This window comes from Pleuronectes platessa, chromosome 1, assembly GCF_947347685.1.
Source record: "Pleuronectes platessa chromosome 1, fPlePla1.1, whole genome shotgun sequence".
Classification (NCBI taxonomy): Eukaryota; Metazoa; Chordata; class Actinopteri; order Pleuronectiformes; family Pleuronectidae; genus Pleuronectes; species Pleuronectes platessa.
The window spans coordinates 7,402,666-7,423,020 of record NC_070626.1 but is presented as its reverse complement, the minus strand read 5'-3'; the positions used below and the strand labels follow the sequence as shown (position 1 = coordinate 7,423,020).

At 44.4% G+C, this 20,355-nt stretch overlaps 1 protein-coding gene across 1 annotated transcript in view; it reads left to right on the top strand.

Moving 5' to 3' along the window:
- The first annotated feature begins 602 nt into the window (after positions 1–602).
- Positions 603–20,355, top strand: part of cdh8 (cadherin 8) — an 86,916-nt gene continuing 67,163 nt past the window's right edge. The window contains exon 1 of the mRNA XM_053419625.1: positions 603–860. Within this exon, the coding sequence (XP_053275600.1) occupies positions 603–860 (258 nt within the window). The remainder of the gene's footprint in view (positions 861–20,355) is intronic.

Sequence of the window (20,355 nt, the reverse complement as noted above, 5' to 3'; positions counted from 1 at the left end):
CAGACATGCCCATTTGTGGTTCAATTGTAGCAGGATAATATGAAAAGCAGATCGGAATAAAGGGTCACGGCTGCTTCAGAGAGATCACTCATGATGATGAAGTGACATCTTGACTTCTTGTCCTATAACAAGAATTGGTGTCTTGTTATTTTTGTAATCCCCTTTTATCTGTTTTCTTGCCCTAGAAGCAGAATTGTTCTTCTGTCTATCACTCTGTCTTGTTTCGTTTGATTTTTTCAAATGTTTATTTGACCCCTGTCGCTTATTCCCTCCTACCCCTTTCATCTCCACCTACTGACAACCCCTCACGGAATGAAAAGACAGCTAACAAACTGTGATTGCTCCCTCATAGGTCTCCCTCTCGGAATAACGCCAAATGGATGCTGTGCTGAGTGCCTCAGCCCTTCACCAATCGCTATGGAGGCATACCATGCAAGTGACCTTTATCACACCATGAATGCAAGCTCCGCCGTTGAAAGAGGACACAAGTAACCTTTTCTTGTTACCTAAGGAGCTGTTGATCTGAAGAGAGTGGGGGAAACTAGACGCAGAGACAGAAGAGTCTCGTTAAACAAACAAATACAAAACACCCCGACGACAGGATGCCAAAGCGGTCTGAGGAGCTGCTCATGGATCTGTGGATGTCCTTGCTGCTGGTGTGGATTACTTGTGCTCCCCGTGTGTCTACGACTCCTATCGTAGGCCAGTCCAAAAGTATACAAACTGGTGGGTCCGCAGCAGTGGCGAGCGGTCTTGGCGAAGGACAAAGATTACTGAGCCGCGCCAAGAGAGGATGGGTTTGGAATCAAATGTTTGTGCTGGAGGAATTTTCTGGACCAGATCCAATTCTAGTTGGCAGGGTGAGTGCTGTGATTGTCGGCATTATATTAAGCTCGCTTATCGTGTGGAAACATTAATTCGGCCATTTGAATGCTCCCTCCTTTTTTTGCCCGTTTTCTTCCCATGGGCAGCGGGAGGGTTTTGGTTGTCAAGGGGAAGCAAAGATACGGGGACAAGGGAGGGGGAGGCAAGGGGAGGAGGCTGTGTGTGTGTGTGTGTGGTTGAGAGGGGGTATCACAAAATGCTTTTGGAAATAATTAAACTCCCATCAAATAACAGTGGGGAAATGTTTTTTCTTCTCCTAGATGTTAAATAATCTCACAATTTGTTTAGCAGTCTAACATATGGTTGTTGTGTGGTTTTTTGTTCACTCTCTGCCACACAAAACACTTGACAACAAATGCCCTTACCCACTTTTTTTTAATTTCCCGTTCTTTCCCCTGCATCCGTTTTTTTACTGAAAAGGCATAACACAGGAATTGTGCAAAGACAGCTGCTTTAGCTCTGGTTCTCCATTACAATCTGAAACAAACAGAACTGTGGGCTACTCCTGCAGCTGAGGGCCACCTGCTCCCGGGCCTGTGTGGAAGTGTCAGGCAGGTTTCAGGGGAGGGAACGGCTTCTGGCCAGCCCGGCCAAAGCAGCTTGTTCAAAGCTCATTGCTGGGACTCACCTGGGGAGAGTCAGCCTGGCAGCCACGTTCACTTCCCTCCCCTAGAATATCACCCAGCCACTCTGGCACGGGCAGGAATGCAGGCCATCAAGCACAATATTTGATCTTGTTCAGTCATAGCTTTTGCAAACAATGTTTTGGTGCCTAACATTTGATAATTGGTGGGTATGCATTTCTTGTTTGTGACATATTGCCACCATGATTAATTAAATATATATATATATATATATATTTTCTTTTCAAGCCCTCAGAAATGGCACTAAAGCATAACGGCTTGGTTGCAAAAAAAAAAAAAAACTTATAGTCCAAGTAAATATTTTTCACTTCACTTCCTCTTGTTTTTTATTTTCCTGTTTGTCCTGACTCTATCTCAAACATTGTCATATGGCTGCATCAATTAAACATTTGCCACCGTGCGGGATTTCCACCTGTGTTATCTAAATACCATACAAACACAGAAATGCTGTTAAGTGATGCATTAATTTTGCAGGCGAGTCAATTAGGCAGCCTCTTCTGGATTCGACAGTGTCTTCAGAAGCTGAAACATACAAACACTCACCGGGGCCTCTGTGACCGGACGGGAGATTGGTATTTGAAGGTTAGATTTTAGCTGTGAGACAATGAGCATCAAAGATGAGACAGATCACCTGGCAACATGTTGTGCATTTATAAACATTTAACCTCAAAATATTTCCTAAAAAAGTGTAAAAAATACACAAATGGAAACCACACAAGTGTGAGGCAACAGTCAAAGACCAAGAGCACGTTCATGACAGAGTTTTGATTTCGTAAACACAAGCTCACACGCACTGTGCTGTGCTGTGTGCCGGAGTGTGAATGGTTCTACAGACTGTCGACAGAGAATTGGTTGCACAAAATGAAGCTGTTTTCAGACAAGAAGGATCAATTCTCTGAAGGTCTTAGTTAACGTTTTGCTGCAAACTTGAGGTCCAAGCATCTTCCTGTTGAAGGACCATACAAGGGATTGGGCGCAGGATAGGGGGGCTCCTGCGGGTGAAGAAGAACGCGGCTCGCCGTTTGTGAGGCTATGATGATGGGTTGCGTTCATTGCAAGGTTAAGTGCTCATGAGTATGCCTGGCAGAGCTAAGATAAGTCCTATGTTAACCCAGATGGGAACTTGTAATGGTTCAAGAGAATAAATCTCACCCCCTCCCAGTTCCTCTGTCTAATTTGCTTCCGTTTTCTCCGAGTTTCTCACACTTAATTAAAAAATGAATCAAATGGGTGGGAGGTGCGATTCAAATGGGTCAGACAGGCCTCTGTGTTTTTTTTTTTTTTTATTTTGCACAATTTTCCTACGCTGTGTGAGGCTGCATCTATCTGTGGTTGTGAGCTGATTATCAAAGAAGTCCAGGCCAAGGTTGGACTCTTTCCATGCTATAGCTTTTTTTATTGCTGGTGCACTCTGAGGTTTAATTATACTAGCATCCCCAATCTTCGTCGGTGACCGGGCTCCCCCTCAACTACGCCAACACTGGGACTGAGAGTGAGTCAGTGAGACAGTGTTTGTGAGAGGGACAGAGAGAGATTGTGCCATCGATTTTCAACGACGTGCTGTTTGCTGTGTTCTTTCCCAGCACCCCATTAGCATAAACGCAGGAAAGCAAGGGGGGGGGGGGCGAGGGAAGACGGAGGTGGGGAAGAGTGAGAAGGACGGCCACAAGGCGTGACAGCACCCTTCCCTTTCACTGTTCCTGTTCAGCGCGTCGTTTTCGTGACATTGTGATTCACTGAGCGTTAGCGTTCGTCAGCCCCCCCCCCGTCAGTCCCGGGGAGGCAGGCGTGCAGTACCTGTTAAAGTGAAGCCGGGGAGACAGCTGTGAAAGCTTGTTGCTCGGCTGTAGCTTAAAACGAACACGGTGTTGGAAGGGATTTTGAGGATTACTCATCACGAGCCAGGGACGGTTCAGAAATAACCTGTCATTAGGAGCAGGAATAGGCAATTGGTGTGTGACGGTAGATAGGCCCTGAACCGACTAATTTAGGTGATGTACGTTTGCTCATTGTTGACAACGAGTGGGAGATACCACTTCGACGAGTAATGACTCTCACGTAGACCACTGGAAGGATAAGAGGGGGTAATTTTAGGCAAAGCAGCTCTTGATTTGCCACTATAGCCGCCGGTTTTCAAATGAAATGAGAGTTGGGTAATTCTAGGTTGTAACCTCGTCCTAAGACTTCTCTTCGTTTCTGTCCAATCCGGACGTTCTGCAGCGTTAGCCCAAAAGTTTGCCGCTTCGGTCAAAGCTATTTCAATTATTTAAACATACAAAGAAGCAACTCATTTAAATTAGGCCATTAAAGGCAAAACAGTGCCTTAGAACAAAAGACAAACAGTGAACAAATTGCTGTATGTGCGCCAAAGAGAAAGCAGAATGTGTTTTCTTTGTAGCCGGATTGATGGCAGTTAGCGCTGGAATTTTCTCACAACCTCGGACGTAACATTCCCAGGCTCCTTTTACTTTCTCACCATCATTTAGTATATGGTGTGTAATAATGATGGATTCAGGTCTGCTGAATTGTAGTGCAGATGGCATAAATTCACTGGTCCCTCATCCCATTGTCCAACACTTTTATCTGCCACAGCATCATGGGTTTTTTCCCCCACAAAGAGAATTGATAATCGACCATTATTATTCATCGATTCTGGCTGAACTGCAAGATTGCAAAGGACTGACAGCGACAGGGAAAGAAAAAAGGCTTTGATTATTGATTCAGCAAAGACAATGGACATATCTGTTGGAATAAAAAGGGAAATAATAACTTTGTGTATGTGAGGAGAAGGAAGGACAAGCTTTGTTCTTCCAAACAAGCTGTTAGACAGGATTCCAAACAAGAATGACCAATGCAGGATCAGATCGCGGGTGTAATGTAAGAATGCAGAGCTTTTTGCTACAAGCAGAGGTGGTTTCCATAACACACACACACACACACACACACATGATAGTGTTTGACTTGTCTCAAATGGTTCAATCATTCTCTCTCGCTTTCCCTTTCAGAGCTACATTTAGCTGAAAAAAAGGGCTCACTGTAATATAATTTAAGGTTGGAGTTTCTTTGTGTTTTGGCTCAGTTTACCACCCTGACGTGGACCTGAATAAACCCGTTTTATCTGGGAGAGTTTTCCAAATTCACTTTAGTCCTCTTTGCTGCTTTTGTTGCTTTCTGCACTTTGGACTGTGAGAACAAGATGTGGAACATCAGTCTATAAATACTGATGTGAGAGCTGCTTCTGCTCAGCTGGATTGCCTTTCTCTGTCCCCCTCACCTCCGCCTCTCTTACTCTCTCTCGCTCTATGATGGGGGCGATTATGGAGAGAGTGACTCTTGAGCCAGAGTAAGCTTGGCTCCGGGGGCCGACCGGGTGTGGTACGACGACATTGTTAAAATTTCTCCAAGTGTTTGGCTTTGGTGGTGCGAGGCAGCGAGGCACATCTAAGCAGGATTGAGCCCTGAATGCAGCTGCCAGGGCAGCCAGAGACTCCCACATCCTGCCAGAGCGACCTACTGTTGCTGGTTTACAACAGATCAGAGGTCTGCCCCCCCTTAACTGAGTCGTGCCAGTGTAGCCCCCCCCCCCCCCACCTTAATCTGAATACATACTGTAGCTATTGAGTGGGTATAAGACTTGGCCTTTGATTGATGGATGAGGAGGGGGAGTTAACGAGAATATTAGCTGAATTATTGCTAGTGATTGATAGTCATTATGACACAAAAATTACACGCATTGGCTGGGATATAATAAATTCTCAAATATAGCTCACATTAGACACAGGTTCCCATGCATTAGTGAGTGGGTTGAAGCAAAAGCTGTCATTCAATTCCGGAAAAGAAGGCCCTGTCAATGTTTGCTGGATTCAATTTCATTCCATCTGGGTTCTCACACCCACAGCAGCTCCTGGAATACAGCTCTGTAATCTCTCTTCAGGCAGCACCACAAAGATCCATATTGAGCTGCAGCCTCGCAGCAGCTCCTCCGTCTCTCAGGCCTTAGATCTCCATTCCCTCCGCTTGTGTAATTTAGAAAAAAACCCCGCTAACACTCCTCCGTCCTTCGCTTCTTCTCCCCTCCGTTCCTGCGCACCTCTCTTTCCCCATGCATGGCTCACCTGTACAGTATATCACTAATGCCGGCAGGGGCGGTATATCAATGGGCCATGGTCACAGTCTCCCTCTTCCTTTCCAATCTCTCCCTGTGTCTGTCCCTCCCGGTCTGTAATAAAACACTGGGCCCAGCGGTGGCTCTGATAGAGCTGTGAGATCACATTAGTGCTGCCCTCGAATAGCTTGACAGGTCGTCTACGGCTTTGTGTTGTCGTCCTGTTTCCTATTAACAAGCTGCGTTACGTGTGTGTGCATGTGTGTGTCATAGCAGCACAGTCCATTCTGGAGTGTAGCAGACCAGGGATGAGATGAGCAGACACAGGCTTGGATGGAGCATATTTAGACACGAGGGCTGTGTGGGCAACAGTAAATACAGTGTGTCCACGAAGCTTTATAGCTGGTGTATCTTTGCAAACATTTGCAGGGCTGTCAGCGCGGCCAGATTTATGAAAGGTTTCTCCCTAAACTGCTGTATGTGGGTTTTAAGCAGAAATTGCAGTCTGAAATCTGTGGTATTTTCAAATTTACAGGTGAGCACCTCACTGACATTATTACTTTTCCAGCATTGCTCGTATCTTAACTGTTATTGCAGAGTAATTTAGTTGTTTTTTTTTCATCCAGGCTGACAGTGATCATTTTGTAGAGGTACCACAGTGAGCACTCACATTTCACGATTGGCACATGTGTCATTTTTTCAAATATCCCTCATTCTGCTTCGCCCCTTTATGTCTTTTTAAACACACCCACGCGTATAAACAGCCGAACACGCAGCTCACAATGTCCCGTCATTCCCTCTCACATGCGCCCCCCCGACTGCCGCGCACTAAATCACAGACTCTCTCTGTGTGTATTTTCATAAGGGAGAAGCAATCATGTTTCAGTTCAGTGTATCATAAGGAGGCACGCGTCTCGTCCGCCATCCCTGGAAACTCTCCTGTGTACATGCATCAGCTGCAATAATAATTTAACAGGAAAGCACATCCATTCACACGGCTTCAGAGTCCCTGAGCAAAATAACAAGCTCCCTGCCATCACTCACATCTGCGGCCCCGAATCATTAAATCCATGTTGTACAGTGAGTCGCTCACGCGGGGGCCCACTCTGCCCGAGCTTCTGCATCAGGGCTAATTCATAGCAAATGGCCCTTTTGTGGTTTCACCTCGGACCGCGACGCCACGATTACCTCTGTCCCATGTCAGTGATTGTCAGTCAACAGTGTCAAAGTCCTAGAGTGCAAATCCGGCGAAAGCCCCCCCCGCCCCACACCTCTCATTAAGTCAAACTGCCCCCCCCCCCCCCTCCTCCCTTTTAGTGCCGTGCCCTTCCCTTCCCTTCTGCCTCCCCTCACGCTCCCTGGCTCACCGGGCTTGGCCTGGGCTGGATGTGCGGAGGTGGAGCGCTTAGCAGGCTAAATCATCTGGCCCTCTGCCTTGAACTTTGCTCTAACTAATTTATAGGAATTAAAGCAGTTCGCCTGAAAAGCTTGGCTCGTGCCAGCTTGGGCTAATTTACTCGGGTTTCTTTTGAAAATAATGTTTTTCTTTTTCTTAGTTTGGATTATATATTTTTCAAAGCAGAAGGAGACGCATTTGCAATTTAACAGGCTTAAACCTCTCGGCTTTTGTGCTGCGCTGACATTCAAATGATTGTTTATTTCTCAGACAAAACACTGACTCGTGTATAATCATATTTTAAACAGGCAGTGACAGACGACTAAATTAAGTCAACATTAAAGAGCCGGATGTTGGACATTCTGTTTACTTGAAATCTGGTCTGTGTTTTCCAGTCAAAGACGCCGGCCAAGCATCAGTAGCAGCAAATGAGGTTACAGTTATTTAAATCAGATTATTCAAATCAAAAGATTATGATTATCTGAAACCTGCTAATTGGCCCTTGCCTCTGACATAGTGGGTGCAGGCATAAGCCACAGCAGCAGCAGCAGCGGAGGATTCCTGCTCCCTGTGCCAGTGTGTCTTTTGGGCTCGATGCTTGGCTCCTCTCCCCAGGCAGCTCCTCTCCTATAGATAGAGCCCAGTGTATATGTGAAATGCTGCAGGCGGCTGAAGGCAGCTTATCCCTGCGCCTCTGCTCCCATACACGTCCCATCAGCCAAACTGGGACCGGCGTAGTAATCTTGTTAAGAATGGATGTTGTTATTGTGCGGCTGGATGTGCATTTGGCTTCATGGTTAGGCAAAGAGCACATGTGGGCTGGAGCCAGGGAGACAATGGGGAGGGAGTTTTGGAGCGAGTGCCTATTTCTGGCACTTAAAAGATGACAGTCCTCAATCCTCTTCCCCCGCCTCCTTACTTTCCCTCCTCACTCCTTCTCTACGTCCTCCCTTCATTCTTCACCCGCCTCAAATAACATAATAACAACAAAGCTGCTTCAGTAAACAGTTGATGTGACATTTACTTGGAGATCAGTGTCTTCACCTATAACAGGTTTTAAAGATGATGATTATCATCACTGCTGAGCCAAAGGCAGCGGGCTGCTCACCTCAATCACTTGGTTGACAGAGGAAAAAAAAATACCAGGAAGAATCAATGGCTCCATCCAGTGTTTTTCTTCTCCCTCAATGCAACCACTCCTAACTCTGGTATCTGGGTGCCAGCAGACTGTGGACTTGACCTTTCTCACAAATGAATTATTTTGGTTTAATGATCCCTTCTGCTGGAAGAATGAAAAGATTGCTGAAATAATAGCCAAGGGAGGAGAAGGGGGCTAAAAATGGGTAACACACACACACACACACACACACACCCTCTACTTCATACTTCGACCTTATGTACACTCTATGTATGAACACCTGTATTCCTCTAATAGCGCCTCACCCTCGTGTTTGTCTCTCCACGACGCATGTGAAACATCCAGCCTGAGCCTTACAAATGAACTGGCTTCAAGAAACACCCGGGATGTAACAAGCTTTTGTGTGTGTATGTGTGTGTGTGTGTGAAAGTGACACTTTAGATTTTTCTTTCTTTACCCCTCCAATGTTTGATTAATTCTTTTTTTTCCTCCCTGTCGGATCAAAAAGAGGGTGGGATGTGGAGGGGAGAGGGGGGGGGGGGGGGGGGGGTGGAGGCATGAAAAATTCACAACGTTATAATATAAAATCCAGATGAATTATGAATGCTTAATGGGAATCAGGGCCGAGCGTGCAGGATGTTGAAATTGTTCTCAAAGAATCGGCGGTGTATGCGCGCCACGTGCACGGCGAGGGACACGGCGTGTTACGCTGCCGCTCTCAGCTGCTCTCTCCTCTCTCGATGGCAACAAAATGAGGTGTTCAGGGACGCTGAGTGGAGGATGCCAGAAACATGTGAAAAGCTTTTAGGGGCTAGAAGCCGTCTGTTATTGAAGTCTAGATAATTGCCTTTATCCTAGCCGCCTGTTGTTGTGCTTGTGGATTGGACATGCAGCAATGGTCTATCTGATGAAATATTAACAAATCTCTACTAACACCCGCTCTTCTTTATTGTTTTTTAACTAAATGCAGAGCTTCAAGGATCACAACAACTTTTCCCTGTTATGAATAATAGAGCATCCAGTTAGTGTAACATTATCACAGATGAGTTTGATGAAAGGCTGGACTGGTGTAATGTTGGAGGAGAGTGAACCCTTTGTTATCAACGTGTAGTAACGTTGTGTCGGTCGATTGCTTAAGACTTCAGAGAATTACTCTCTTCAAAAATTATTTTCTTTCAGTATAAAAGACATTTTTCGACATATTTTTCGAAATTGCATCGAAGCCCCAACGTCCCGTGGCAGCAGGAAACTGATCATTTGGAGGGAACCCTTACCATTAGCTCTGGAAAAACATCATATTCTCTGTCAGTACCTTAGCAATATTAAAACACACTGAATTGTGAATTGCTTTGCTGCATTTGAGCAGAGAGTCCAACTGGACGATGGTAAATGAACACCTGCTGAGTCACTGGCACCAATGAAATTGAATTAGCAATTACTAGCTACTATCATTGATGGAAAGGTCACTGTCATTGTAGGGGAGTGAATAAAATATAACAAGATATTCTGACTGCTTGGAAAAAAAAGGAAATTTGTATAACTCCAAGGCTTTTCAATAGCAATAAAAAAATTAATTTTTGTAGAATGATTATTGTAATCCTTATCAGGGTCACAGGGGGTTTGGACTGCACTGAGTGGCCCAAGAGGCAGGACACACCTTTCAACACACATACAGGCAACACATTCACATGGGCAAGTTAGAGTTTTCCAGTTCACCTAAGCTGCCTGTGGGCAGAAACCAGAGCAGACACGGGCATATGAGTGTGCTTCATTTATTTCTAAATGTTTTATTGGGATATTTCTTAATCCCTTTTTTTTTTACATAACAAGTGAGTAACATTGAAAATAATAATAAATGCTTTATGTGTTAGTCACTCTTAAGTCAACGCATTTAAGAATGCCATTTCAGTAACGCGTTGAACAAAAAAAACAAAAAAAGAAGTTGTCAACAATATTATCCTTTGAGGAAATTCTCTTTAGAAACAGAGCGGTGAAAATAAGAAGAGTAAAGATACTTTAAATTTCACAGATAAGAAAAACCCAGGGAGCTGTATCTAGGAGGGAAACCCCCTCGGAGTCTCAGGAGATGAAACTCTTTGCCTCGAAGAAGAGGAACACTCTGCCAAATGGCACGGTGCCTTTTATGTTGCTTTTCTGCTCTTTATCTACATCGGGACGCCGCGCTGTCGCTAATAGCTGATGAGGACGAGGATGAGCAGCTGCGGTGAGGCAGCGATATTTTAATGGCTCCTCAGATCTTTGGTTGGTTTGTCATCGGGGGGGGGACGACCTGGGCCAGTCCCAAAGCCAATGTAGCCTCCATCTGGATGGAGGCAGACACACAGGTCCTGGATTCCCTGCATCTCAATCTGTGCCGCGCTCTGAGTGTTTACAGAAGCCGGCGCCCGCTTGGATCACTACTTGCCAAGATGGGGCATGTTTATCAGTGTCTCGCTCCGCACACAGTAGCGCTCGGCCACATAAACACAGATGCACCTCCAAGCGCAAACACACGTTGTCTATGTTTCTCAGTGAGTGGCCAGATAAGAAAACACGACATTATCTTTTTGGTGCGACTGTGTACCTGTGCATACACATGTGCATGTGCCTCTCTGTCGCTGTGCATGTGTGTGCACATAATATGTGCTAACATTGTATCTGTCCTGATAACCTTCTTCTTCTTTGTTGATGCCCGGCGTTTTTTATAAATGCCATGCTGATATTCTGGGATATGTAATTACCACACCACAGCAGCCCTCTGCCTCTTTATTAGTTTTCTGACAATGGCCTTCCTCGTCGCAACGGAGTGCTGTGTGTGTGTGTGTGTGTGTGTGTGTGTGTGTGTGTGTGTGTGTGTGTGTGTGTGTGTGTGTCTGAGCATGTTTAAGTGTGAGTGATGCTCTTCTCTTGTCCTTTTTTATACAGCTGAATCCTACAGACACTCCTCATGCAGCTGCTCACATACATCTGATAAAGAAAATGGATTGAGTGCGTGATGTTGCTTCTATTTATATGTCGGTTTAGCTCGACAATAGTTATAATATCCATGATATCCCATTTCTTATCCAGTTATTCATCCACTTCTTAGAAATGATCTCTCGGGATTCATAAATGGATCATATCCAGTCCAACACATAGATGAAATTAGGATGGAGGGATTTAACTGAGCTGAGGTACCTCGGTGCTCTGTATTAGTATTCACATCAGATGTCTCGAGCAGGACTTCCACACACAATATGTGTGCTAACATTTACAATGCAAAAATCAGAGCGGGATTCCTGCCTTTGTTGCATCACTCGTGCGGAGGGAGAATGGATGTCAAAAAGGTCTCAGTGAATACGTAATTGGACGGTGCTCTGCACGGGCTCGGCGTTTGTCGATAAGGATCACACTCCCCAGGTTTGACTCGGGGGATTAGGGCAGAAGCTGTTTGATCTCTGTGGTTTTGCATAAAAATCACAAGTCTCCTGAATCCCGTCGCAAAGGAGCTGAGTTAGCTAATTGGGAGGTGCTGCTGCATGCATAGACTTCCACTGTAGCTCCGCGTGTCCTCAAGATGCCTTTGACAACGCGACAATTACAGTAAAGTCAGAGTATTGTGTTAATGATGCTTTCAGAGTGGAGGAGAATAGAGGGGAGTTTTGAGCCATGGAGCAATTGAGGCCCTGTAACAATTCTTTCAATACAGAAGAAAATAAAAAATAAAAAACCTAGTGGCACAAAAAACCCTCATCCCAATCACCAGGCAATCAGACAGGAAACTGAACTCATTCATCGTTAAACGGGAGCCCTGGACATTCTCAGCTCGTGAAAGTTTATCCTGAGACACAGAAGTACATTCCGGGTCCCCTGTGTTCACATCTGATCCACCGGCACCCAAGCAGCCAACGCAGCGCAAGCAGAGTGGGGTGTGCCAGTTACGGAACCTAATTGCTTCTAATGACCATTAGGTGTTTGGTTTTCATCCTCCAGGGGCTTTAGAAAAGGCCTTTCGTCTTATCAGTTGATTGGAAGCAAATAGAAGGGGCCGGATCCTGCATAGTAAGTAAACAGGGGGGTAGAATGGTGTTACTCTATCAGGGGGGAAGCCTAATGGAGTGGCAGGGAGCTCATCCTCGGCTAATGCCTGAGCCGCAGCAAATGGACAACTGCTCACAAACCTCTGCTTCACTTGTCAAATATTGGTAGCATTTTTTTTTCTTCTGCCAGCTGAATAGAGAAAAAAAAAAGATGTTGCATCAGTCTCAGGCTTCACTTTATTTCCCTGCTCCCAGCAGCTAAAAGCTGTAGACCTCTGTGCTGATCTGCAGTAATAAAAGACACTTGTGCTTTTCCAGCAGCCGCGCTGGTAACCAACTGTCAGCCACGGCATTTTTCCCCCTCTCTGTGGATTCATTTGCATTATGCAAATTAACAATTGATATGGATCTTCTCCCCTTCGATGAACATTTTGCACAGCAATTTGCCAAGCAAGTAATTACTTATTGACAGAGGGATATTACACAGGAAATTGTTGCATAAAATGGCAAAGTCATCCCATTGAAGTGGAGGCAAAGAGTCATATGAATAACAATAATAAAATTAGAAATCATCAGCTAAATGGACATGAGTTGTTGGGGGCTGCGCTCATCACGCCTGTTCTCACTGCGCTCTCTTCGCCACCACCTGTGGTTGCACTCTGGGCTCGTCGCTTTGCATTTTAATTAATTCCAAACATTATTAAGGATACAAATTCACTGTCTCACTCCGCCGCTCTATGCAATGTAGCTGAGCTGCAGGAATATCAACAATTATCCATATTGTGATGGAATATTTATGCCATGTTTCTGTAAACTGCATGTCACATTGTGTCAAAATGAGTTATTAAGTCAATTTCTCAGTTTGTTTAAATAATCAGAAACTGCTCTTTCAGTAGAAGTAGAAGTGGAAAGATAAGATGTGGTTTTCACAGTTTATTTAGATGGACATCATGTTTTAGTCACAGCACACCCGTGTGCAGTTTGTCTCAACCAGATTCCCTCTGTTGAATTATAAATCAAAGGCTGGTTTCAAAAGCTATGTAAATGCATTAAACTGTTTTCTTAAGGCCAGTTATCAGCACAGCACTATTTCAGCTCTAAGGCCACATCAAAACAACCCGAACCATGGCACACTTCAACACTTTGACCTCCACTAACCTTGAACACAAATACACATTTTTAACGTTTCATCTCATAGCTGTATTTTCTATTGTCTGATTCCACCTTAAGAAATTGTTTCCCCGCACGCTGATGCCGGCGTGTCTGCGTCAGCACCATTCCGGCTCTAATATCGAGCATCCCGAGAGATTGGCACCTGGAGGAAGGCAGAAAAAGGGAGAAAAAAAAAAACGGCCTGTGTGCAGCTGCATTTTCTTTCTCAGTAATCGAATCCCTCAAAAGGGTCCCATTTTTCTTCATCTCCCCAGGTCCACAGGACCTTTAAACAGAGCAAGGCACCAAAAGAAGGCGCCATAGAACACAATTATAATTCCAATATAGTCTTGTAAAGAAAATGTAAACAGATAGCCAGCCTGCAAAGCTGCCCCCATTTTCCCAGAAGACTGGTAATAAAGTAGAAAAGATGTAATACTGGAAGAGGCTTTTTACCCCCTGTCCTTTTCTCACTCCAGAAATTGAAAAAGTGCGGTGCTCTGCAATGACACGGGTAGAAGGAGGGACACTGAGATTTATGAGCGATTTAAAGGTGAGACAGAGGAGATTTTACCAGAGGCATAATGCAGTCTGCAAATGAACTGTAATACATGAGCATTGATAGGAATAATTGATAATCCATAGCTCCTGTAGAGCCTTAATTTCCACTGCTGTAATGTTTTGCCACAGGCTTAATTTCAGAAACCTCAAAAGCAGGGAGCAAATTTTCACTAGTGAAAGTGCATTGTTTTTCTCAGTGGCAAATCTTGAACTATTTGGGCGAGATATTTCAATCCCTCACTTGAATATTCCATTTGTTGTGTTCCGTCTTGGGGGTAGCATTTGTTTTATGCATTTTTTTTATTTATTTCTTCCCCAGTTTCTTCTCCAATCATTGGAAAGCAGAGAAAGCAGCAAAAGGCTGCTTATGATAATTCCCTTGCCGTGGTTGCAACTGTCCCAATAATTACTGGTAGTAGAAGCCGCTCGGGCAACACAGCTCAAGGGTGTGAGTGCACACAGGACTGGATGTGTTTTTGTTGCACTCAACATCTCTCATTTATGTTTTATAAACTGTTGCAGCAGTCATGTGGGGTCAAGAGCGTTCCGTTTGTAAACCAAACTGGGTGTTGTCAGAGTTTAAAGATTTTTGGCAACTGAAAATAACATTCTGTCCTCATTTAAAGGCCTTGCAAGTTTAAATATTACATATCAGCCAATGTAAAGATGTAGTAGAGAAATGGCATCCTGCTCTTTGTTTCTGTAGCTGGTTCTGTGCAGTTTAAGTCCTTCCCTATGAAACAGTTGGCCCTCCCTGCTTTACGAATGGAGATGGCTCCGGCTCAGATCTGCGATGCAAACACGACGCACTCATTTTCACCTCTTTACCACATCTTCAAGAAGAACAAAAGCAACCTGCTCACCTGTTAAACCAGAAACTCAGCAGCTCCAACTACTGTTTTACTGTCTATGTGCTACACAAAGCATGTCACAGGTATACCAACGAGTCTTGCCATGCTAACTAGCTGCTAGCCACCATGCAGGTCCTGTTAAGAGTGTGGTGCCCCTTTTGTAACAGACAGAGACCACAGCACCTACAAGGAGGCCTAGACCCCGACAGAAGCACTGAGTAGGATCCATTTTGAGTCAGTACAGCAAATAGCTGTAATTTATTGGTTGTTTTTTTTGTCTCTCATTTACACATAGTGACTTTATTCAGTTTTGCTTGTGGTCGTGTGATTAGGGGTCACATCCGGTGTTGCAACATCCATGGATCCCAGAGGCTTGGTCCGAGCACAAAGGGATGTTATCGACAACATTCCGGGGCAATGAACCCTTACAGCTAAAAGTCCAATGCAATTGTGACAGCTTCAAGTAATAGTAAGATCTGATTCTGTGACCTTTGCCACTAGTGTTGATCCAATCTGGTGGAGTTACTCACTTTAGCTCCCGGAGTCGCCTCGTTGGATGATTGTGACGGGCTCCACAGTTTCCTGCTGAGTGTAAATCACACAGAGAACGAGGAAGGCATTAATGTTTGTACTTGCGTGTGCGTGCGTAAATGGATGTGCTTGTGATCGAGAATCTCCGGCCAAGAGGCAGTAAGGCCCAGCAGGCCATGAAGACGTGGAGGAGGGGGGGGGGGGGGGGGGGGGGGGGGGGGTGTAACAGTTTAGTGTGAGAAGGGGAAATGGCTTGGTGCTACTGCAGCTAGTCATCCGTCTGCTGTGACACCCAGCGTGCATGGAAGATGTCCCCGGGCGAGGCACAGAAAGAAGTGTGGTCGCGCTGAGGAGTGGGCGGCAGAGTGGAAGTGTCATCCTCTTCTGCGAGTGTCACTCTGTCCGTGGTTCCTTGCCTGTCTGTCGCACATGGATGCTGTATCTTTAGACATGTCGCTTCCTTAAACGTCCGCTCACACAAACATGTTTTTGACCTGTTGCAACAGCTTAGCACCTATTGTTGCCAACGAGAGGCCTGAAACGTCCGGGTGAGGAGGGAGAGCGAGGAGCAGCACATGAGAGCCAGAAGCAGGAAGTGGGTTGATGAGGTTGATGGAGAAAAGTAAAGTGGGGCTTAAGTTATCCGTCTACATGCTGTTCTTTCCTCTCATTAAGAGTGATCCAACCACCCCCACATCGGACCTTCATGTTACACTACTATGCACTGAGGTGAATTCCATTAGAGCAATTTTATCTATTGAAGAGGTTTTTACATTATATGTTTTTGCCTTTATTTGATGTGCAGCTATAATCTGATTGGCAGTAATCACGTTGAAGAGAAAGCCTGGCTGCCCCTCCATAGAATATAGATTGGCCATGCACACTCACTACAGATTTCAGACACTGACCTTTTATCAGTATATTTATAAAAAACACGTATTTTTTGGTTATTATTTTAACGTATTTTGTTATCATACATTTTACTAATCTACATATTATATTATATATATTATATAATTTTTTTTTTCCTAATTCTATCTTCTGATTTATTTGTTTCCATCTGATTGGTGTATTAAGTGCTCCTGGTCTATCAGTGGTATTGTAAAGAACACAATGTGCTTAATCTGGGAACAATTTTCCAAATATATGCAATCATGTGTGGCTTCACTCAAAACTACAGCGGTAACAGTTAATAAGGAACGGCCACCTTACTGAATCCGATATTCTGTATGGATGTTGGACATAAAATTAAACCCTCTGTGTAAGTTGTGGCCCCTTTATGGCCCCTGATTTAAAAAAAATTCTAGATCTGCTGCTGTCTTGTGTAAATGCATTTAAGCATTTACGACATGGACTGTTACTTGAGAGAGGAAGTCATGCTGGTTTCCTTCGCTATGTGCATGAATTTTATATTTAGTAAAACCAATCTTCATCTCTGACACTCCCCCCCCCTTTCCTCATTACTAGCAGTCGTCGTAAGCCGCGTTACCTTCAGAATCAAGTCTCTCACCGTGGGTTACCTAGTTGTGAGAGGGAGGGTGGCAAAGAGACGAAGAGAAGCCGAGGGAGGGCTAGAGATGCTCTGGATTTTAATGGCTCCTGGTCCCCAAGTGTGGTCATGAGCCTCAAGTGCACCCGACAAGGCCTAACCAAAAGCCCCATGCCGTGTGAGTGACAGCATCAAAGTGCATCTGCATACTGAGGGCAATTCTCACAGCTTTCTGATTTCTTTGCAATTAAAATGGGTGCAGGGATGGAAGCGCACGCTGTGATTATTTCTTCCCTTTTCTATATCTTCTTTCCCCTATACTCTCTTTCTTTTTTCACACTTCCCTCCCGTAAACAACACCGACGCTCCTCCCGTTTCCTGTTTGTTATTTTTGTGTACATTATTCCGTACCCTCAGGAGGCCCAGAAGAGGACAGGGGGAATTAAAGAAAATGCAGGAAAAAAGGCTGAGGGGTGAAAATGTAGAAAAGACACCGAAGGAGATGTGGCTGAGACAGAGTGAGGGGGAGAGTGTGAGGGAGCTGGATTTTCACACTTTTACTTTTAGCACATTGCAACGCCATGTTAAAGAAACGATGTGCTGCGGCAGGAAAACATCTTTCTGGAGAACGACTGTGTGACCCACAGCGTCACTCACAGTCATTACACTGGCTTGTCTTTACCCCGGAGCATCATCAGACATTTCTTCTGAGTCCAATACTACATATTCTTCCATAAATATATCAATCACCCCAAACTCATCAAATAACCTTATTTTTTTGCGATACAAAGCAAGACCCCAGCAGGAAGACATTTATTTGACAGGTTTACACTCTATCTTCCTTTCTCTCCCTCCCATTAGCGGATTGGCTACTCAAGTGCTTTCTCCCTGTCGAGGGAGCTGCAAAAGCTCGGTACGAGCCAGAATGATGGAAATTACTTTTCTGGCTTCTCTTTGTGACACTTGTATGAGGCCAGGAGTGTATTTCAAATGCAGTTGAGTCTGGTGTGTTCACAAAGGCAAAGTGACCGGAGCGGCGCACGTTACCTGGCTCTTGGATGTGCGGCCAAACTTTGTATCCTTCAGGAATTCAGCTGGAGCTGGTCGGCAATGACGTGCTGATGGTTTTGGTTTCATACCTGTGTCCTTCTCCCTCCTCCTCACCCTCCAATGTGACTCCAAAGCTCCTCCATTTGGCTTCCACGTTATTAAATGAAAAGACGTGAGGCTGCGGCGGAGTACACCTTGACTTGCTCGCAGCATCACACTCGACAGCTCCCTCTGGGGATGCCACCAAATTCAATTTCGCTTTCACTGCCAGCCTAATGACGCCGACGACCCTATGGAGCAAACACAAACTTAAACGTTTTAATCTGTCACAAGCTCTGTCTCACATTATTCCTGGTCCTGTGACGTACAGTGTTTTTTTTTTTCATCCACCCGTACCAGCAGTGCAGGTCAATAGGTCTGGCCACCCCGTTTCTGTGGCTGTAAGCAGTTTTGCCAGCATCTGGAGCGGCTAAATGGATATTGGAAGCTGTTTCTGCAGCCGAAAGAATGTTGGACAATGGTTGAGATTGATGAGTATTTGGGCGCTTTCCCTGTGACCCCACCGCATCTGGCAGGAACAAAGTCAGGCAGGTGTGACAGCCAGCATCCATCTACTAGTCAGCACAGACAAACATACACACACACACACACACACACACACACACACACACACACACGCACACATACAAACCTATGCACAGTGCATAGTCTTCCACCAATTTTAGTAAGCAAGGATGCACACACATATCTTGTCATATACACACAAGACAGCAAGTATGCACATATTCATTCACACAAACACACACACACACACACACACACACACAAACACACACAAACCTATGGACAATGCAGCCTGCTTCTTCCACCAATTTTAGCAAGCACATATCTTGTCATATACACAAAAGACAGCAAGTATGCACACATTAATTCACACACAGACACACACACACACACACACATACACCTACACACACACAATACTGACTGCCTTCCTAGCAAGCTCCACTGTGTCTTTCCAGAAATGAGTGGTTGTAGTAACGCTGACTTCCTTCAAACGTCTGCTGACTCTCAGGTCTCATTGTGAGAGACTGATGTCAAACCCACGCTGCGTCCTGACTTGTTATTACCGGACATGACAAACATCGCCACACATTCTCACTTAACCGTGTCCTCCCCTGTTGGCTGCACAGGCAAAACCCACAAGTTGGGATTCAACATGTGTGTGAACACATAAAATAAATGTGACTATGGTTTAATATTGCTGTAAGTACTTAAATAGAAATAGGCATACAGGTATAGGTAAGAGGACAACAAAAACGAATGGACATGTAAACGGAAAAAAAACACTGTGGTTCATTAGTGGTTGATAATTCTGACCGTACCATAGACTGTATAGAAAGTATAGGAGAATATTCAGTAAAACACTAATCACCAACACCATGAGAGCAAGTACACAAGTCAACTGGCTCGGTATGCTGTGAGCAGCAAGTTGTGCAAATAAGCAATTATTTTGTGCAATGAAAAAAATAACATAATGCAGGGGACGGACATATGGGATACATATCACATAAGAGGCAGACATTAGTTTAGAGTAAAAATATATAGATATTAAACTGTTTTTCATGAAGGCATGAAGGTCTCAAACTATATCATCATTTCTATGTGGAGCTGTTGATTAAATTATGAGTTAAAATGTTTTCTGTTATGATCTTAGTGATGTTTTATATCTGAACTTTCTGAGGATTATTCAAAAATAAGTGGAGTATTGTTTCCTGAAATAGATTTTGCTCTTGATTCTTTTTTTGTTTGTGTGCAATTGTTTTCATTTCAGTGTTTATCACAAACACAATTTCAATCTGTCCCAAAACTCAGAGATAGATATTTACAAACCTGAGTGAATCCAACCGACACCATCTGCATGGATGAACATGACTGCACGTATCTTTGATCAGGCTCATGTTTTCATTATGGTTCTGATTTCCATCCAGCTCGAAATGCATAAAGAGCAATGCTATTCATCTTAATCAACTCAGCACAGACAAAGGCACAGCAGGTCTGACACTACTACAGACACTTAACTCCCGTTAGGAGCGGATGACTGTCTGTGACTCGCTGCCTCTAGTTAGTATTCTCAACACATCCTTACACCAATTTACTGCATCTTTAGAAATACAGAATTTACAAATTACTGCATTTAAAACCACAATTAACTTGTGTATTACATGGCACATTTTGTTTTGCGTGTTTTCTCCTTCTCTCTACGCTGAGTTTTCCAGAACATGATCTTTTGTACAAATTGCTCTTAATATAGATATTTATATTCAGCATACAGTATACAACAGAGTGTATGTTCTACTTGAAGAGCAACTTCACCCCTTGTCTGGAGGGTGGGGGAATTTGCGTTGTAGTTGTTTCAGGAGTAATTTAGCATCAAGTGGAGAGACTCAGATTTAGATGTATTTTTCTAGATTCCCTGTGAAAAGGGAAAATAGTTTCTTTGGGGTTATTTCATAAAAAAGTGGATCTGGCAT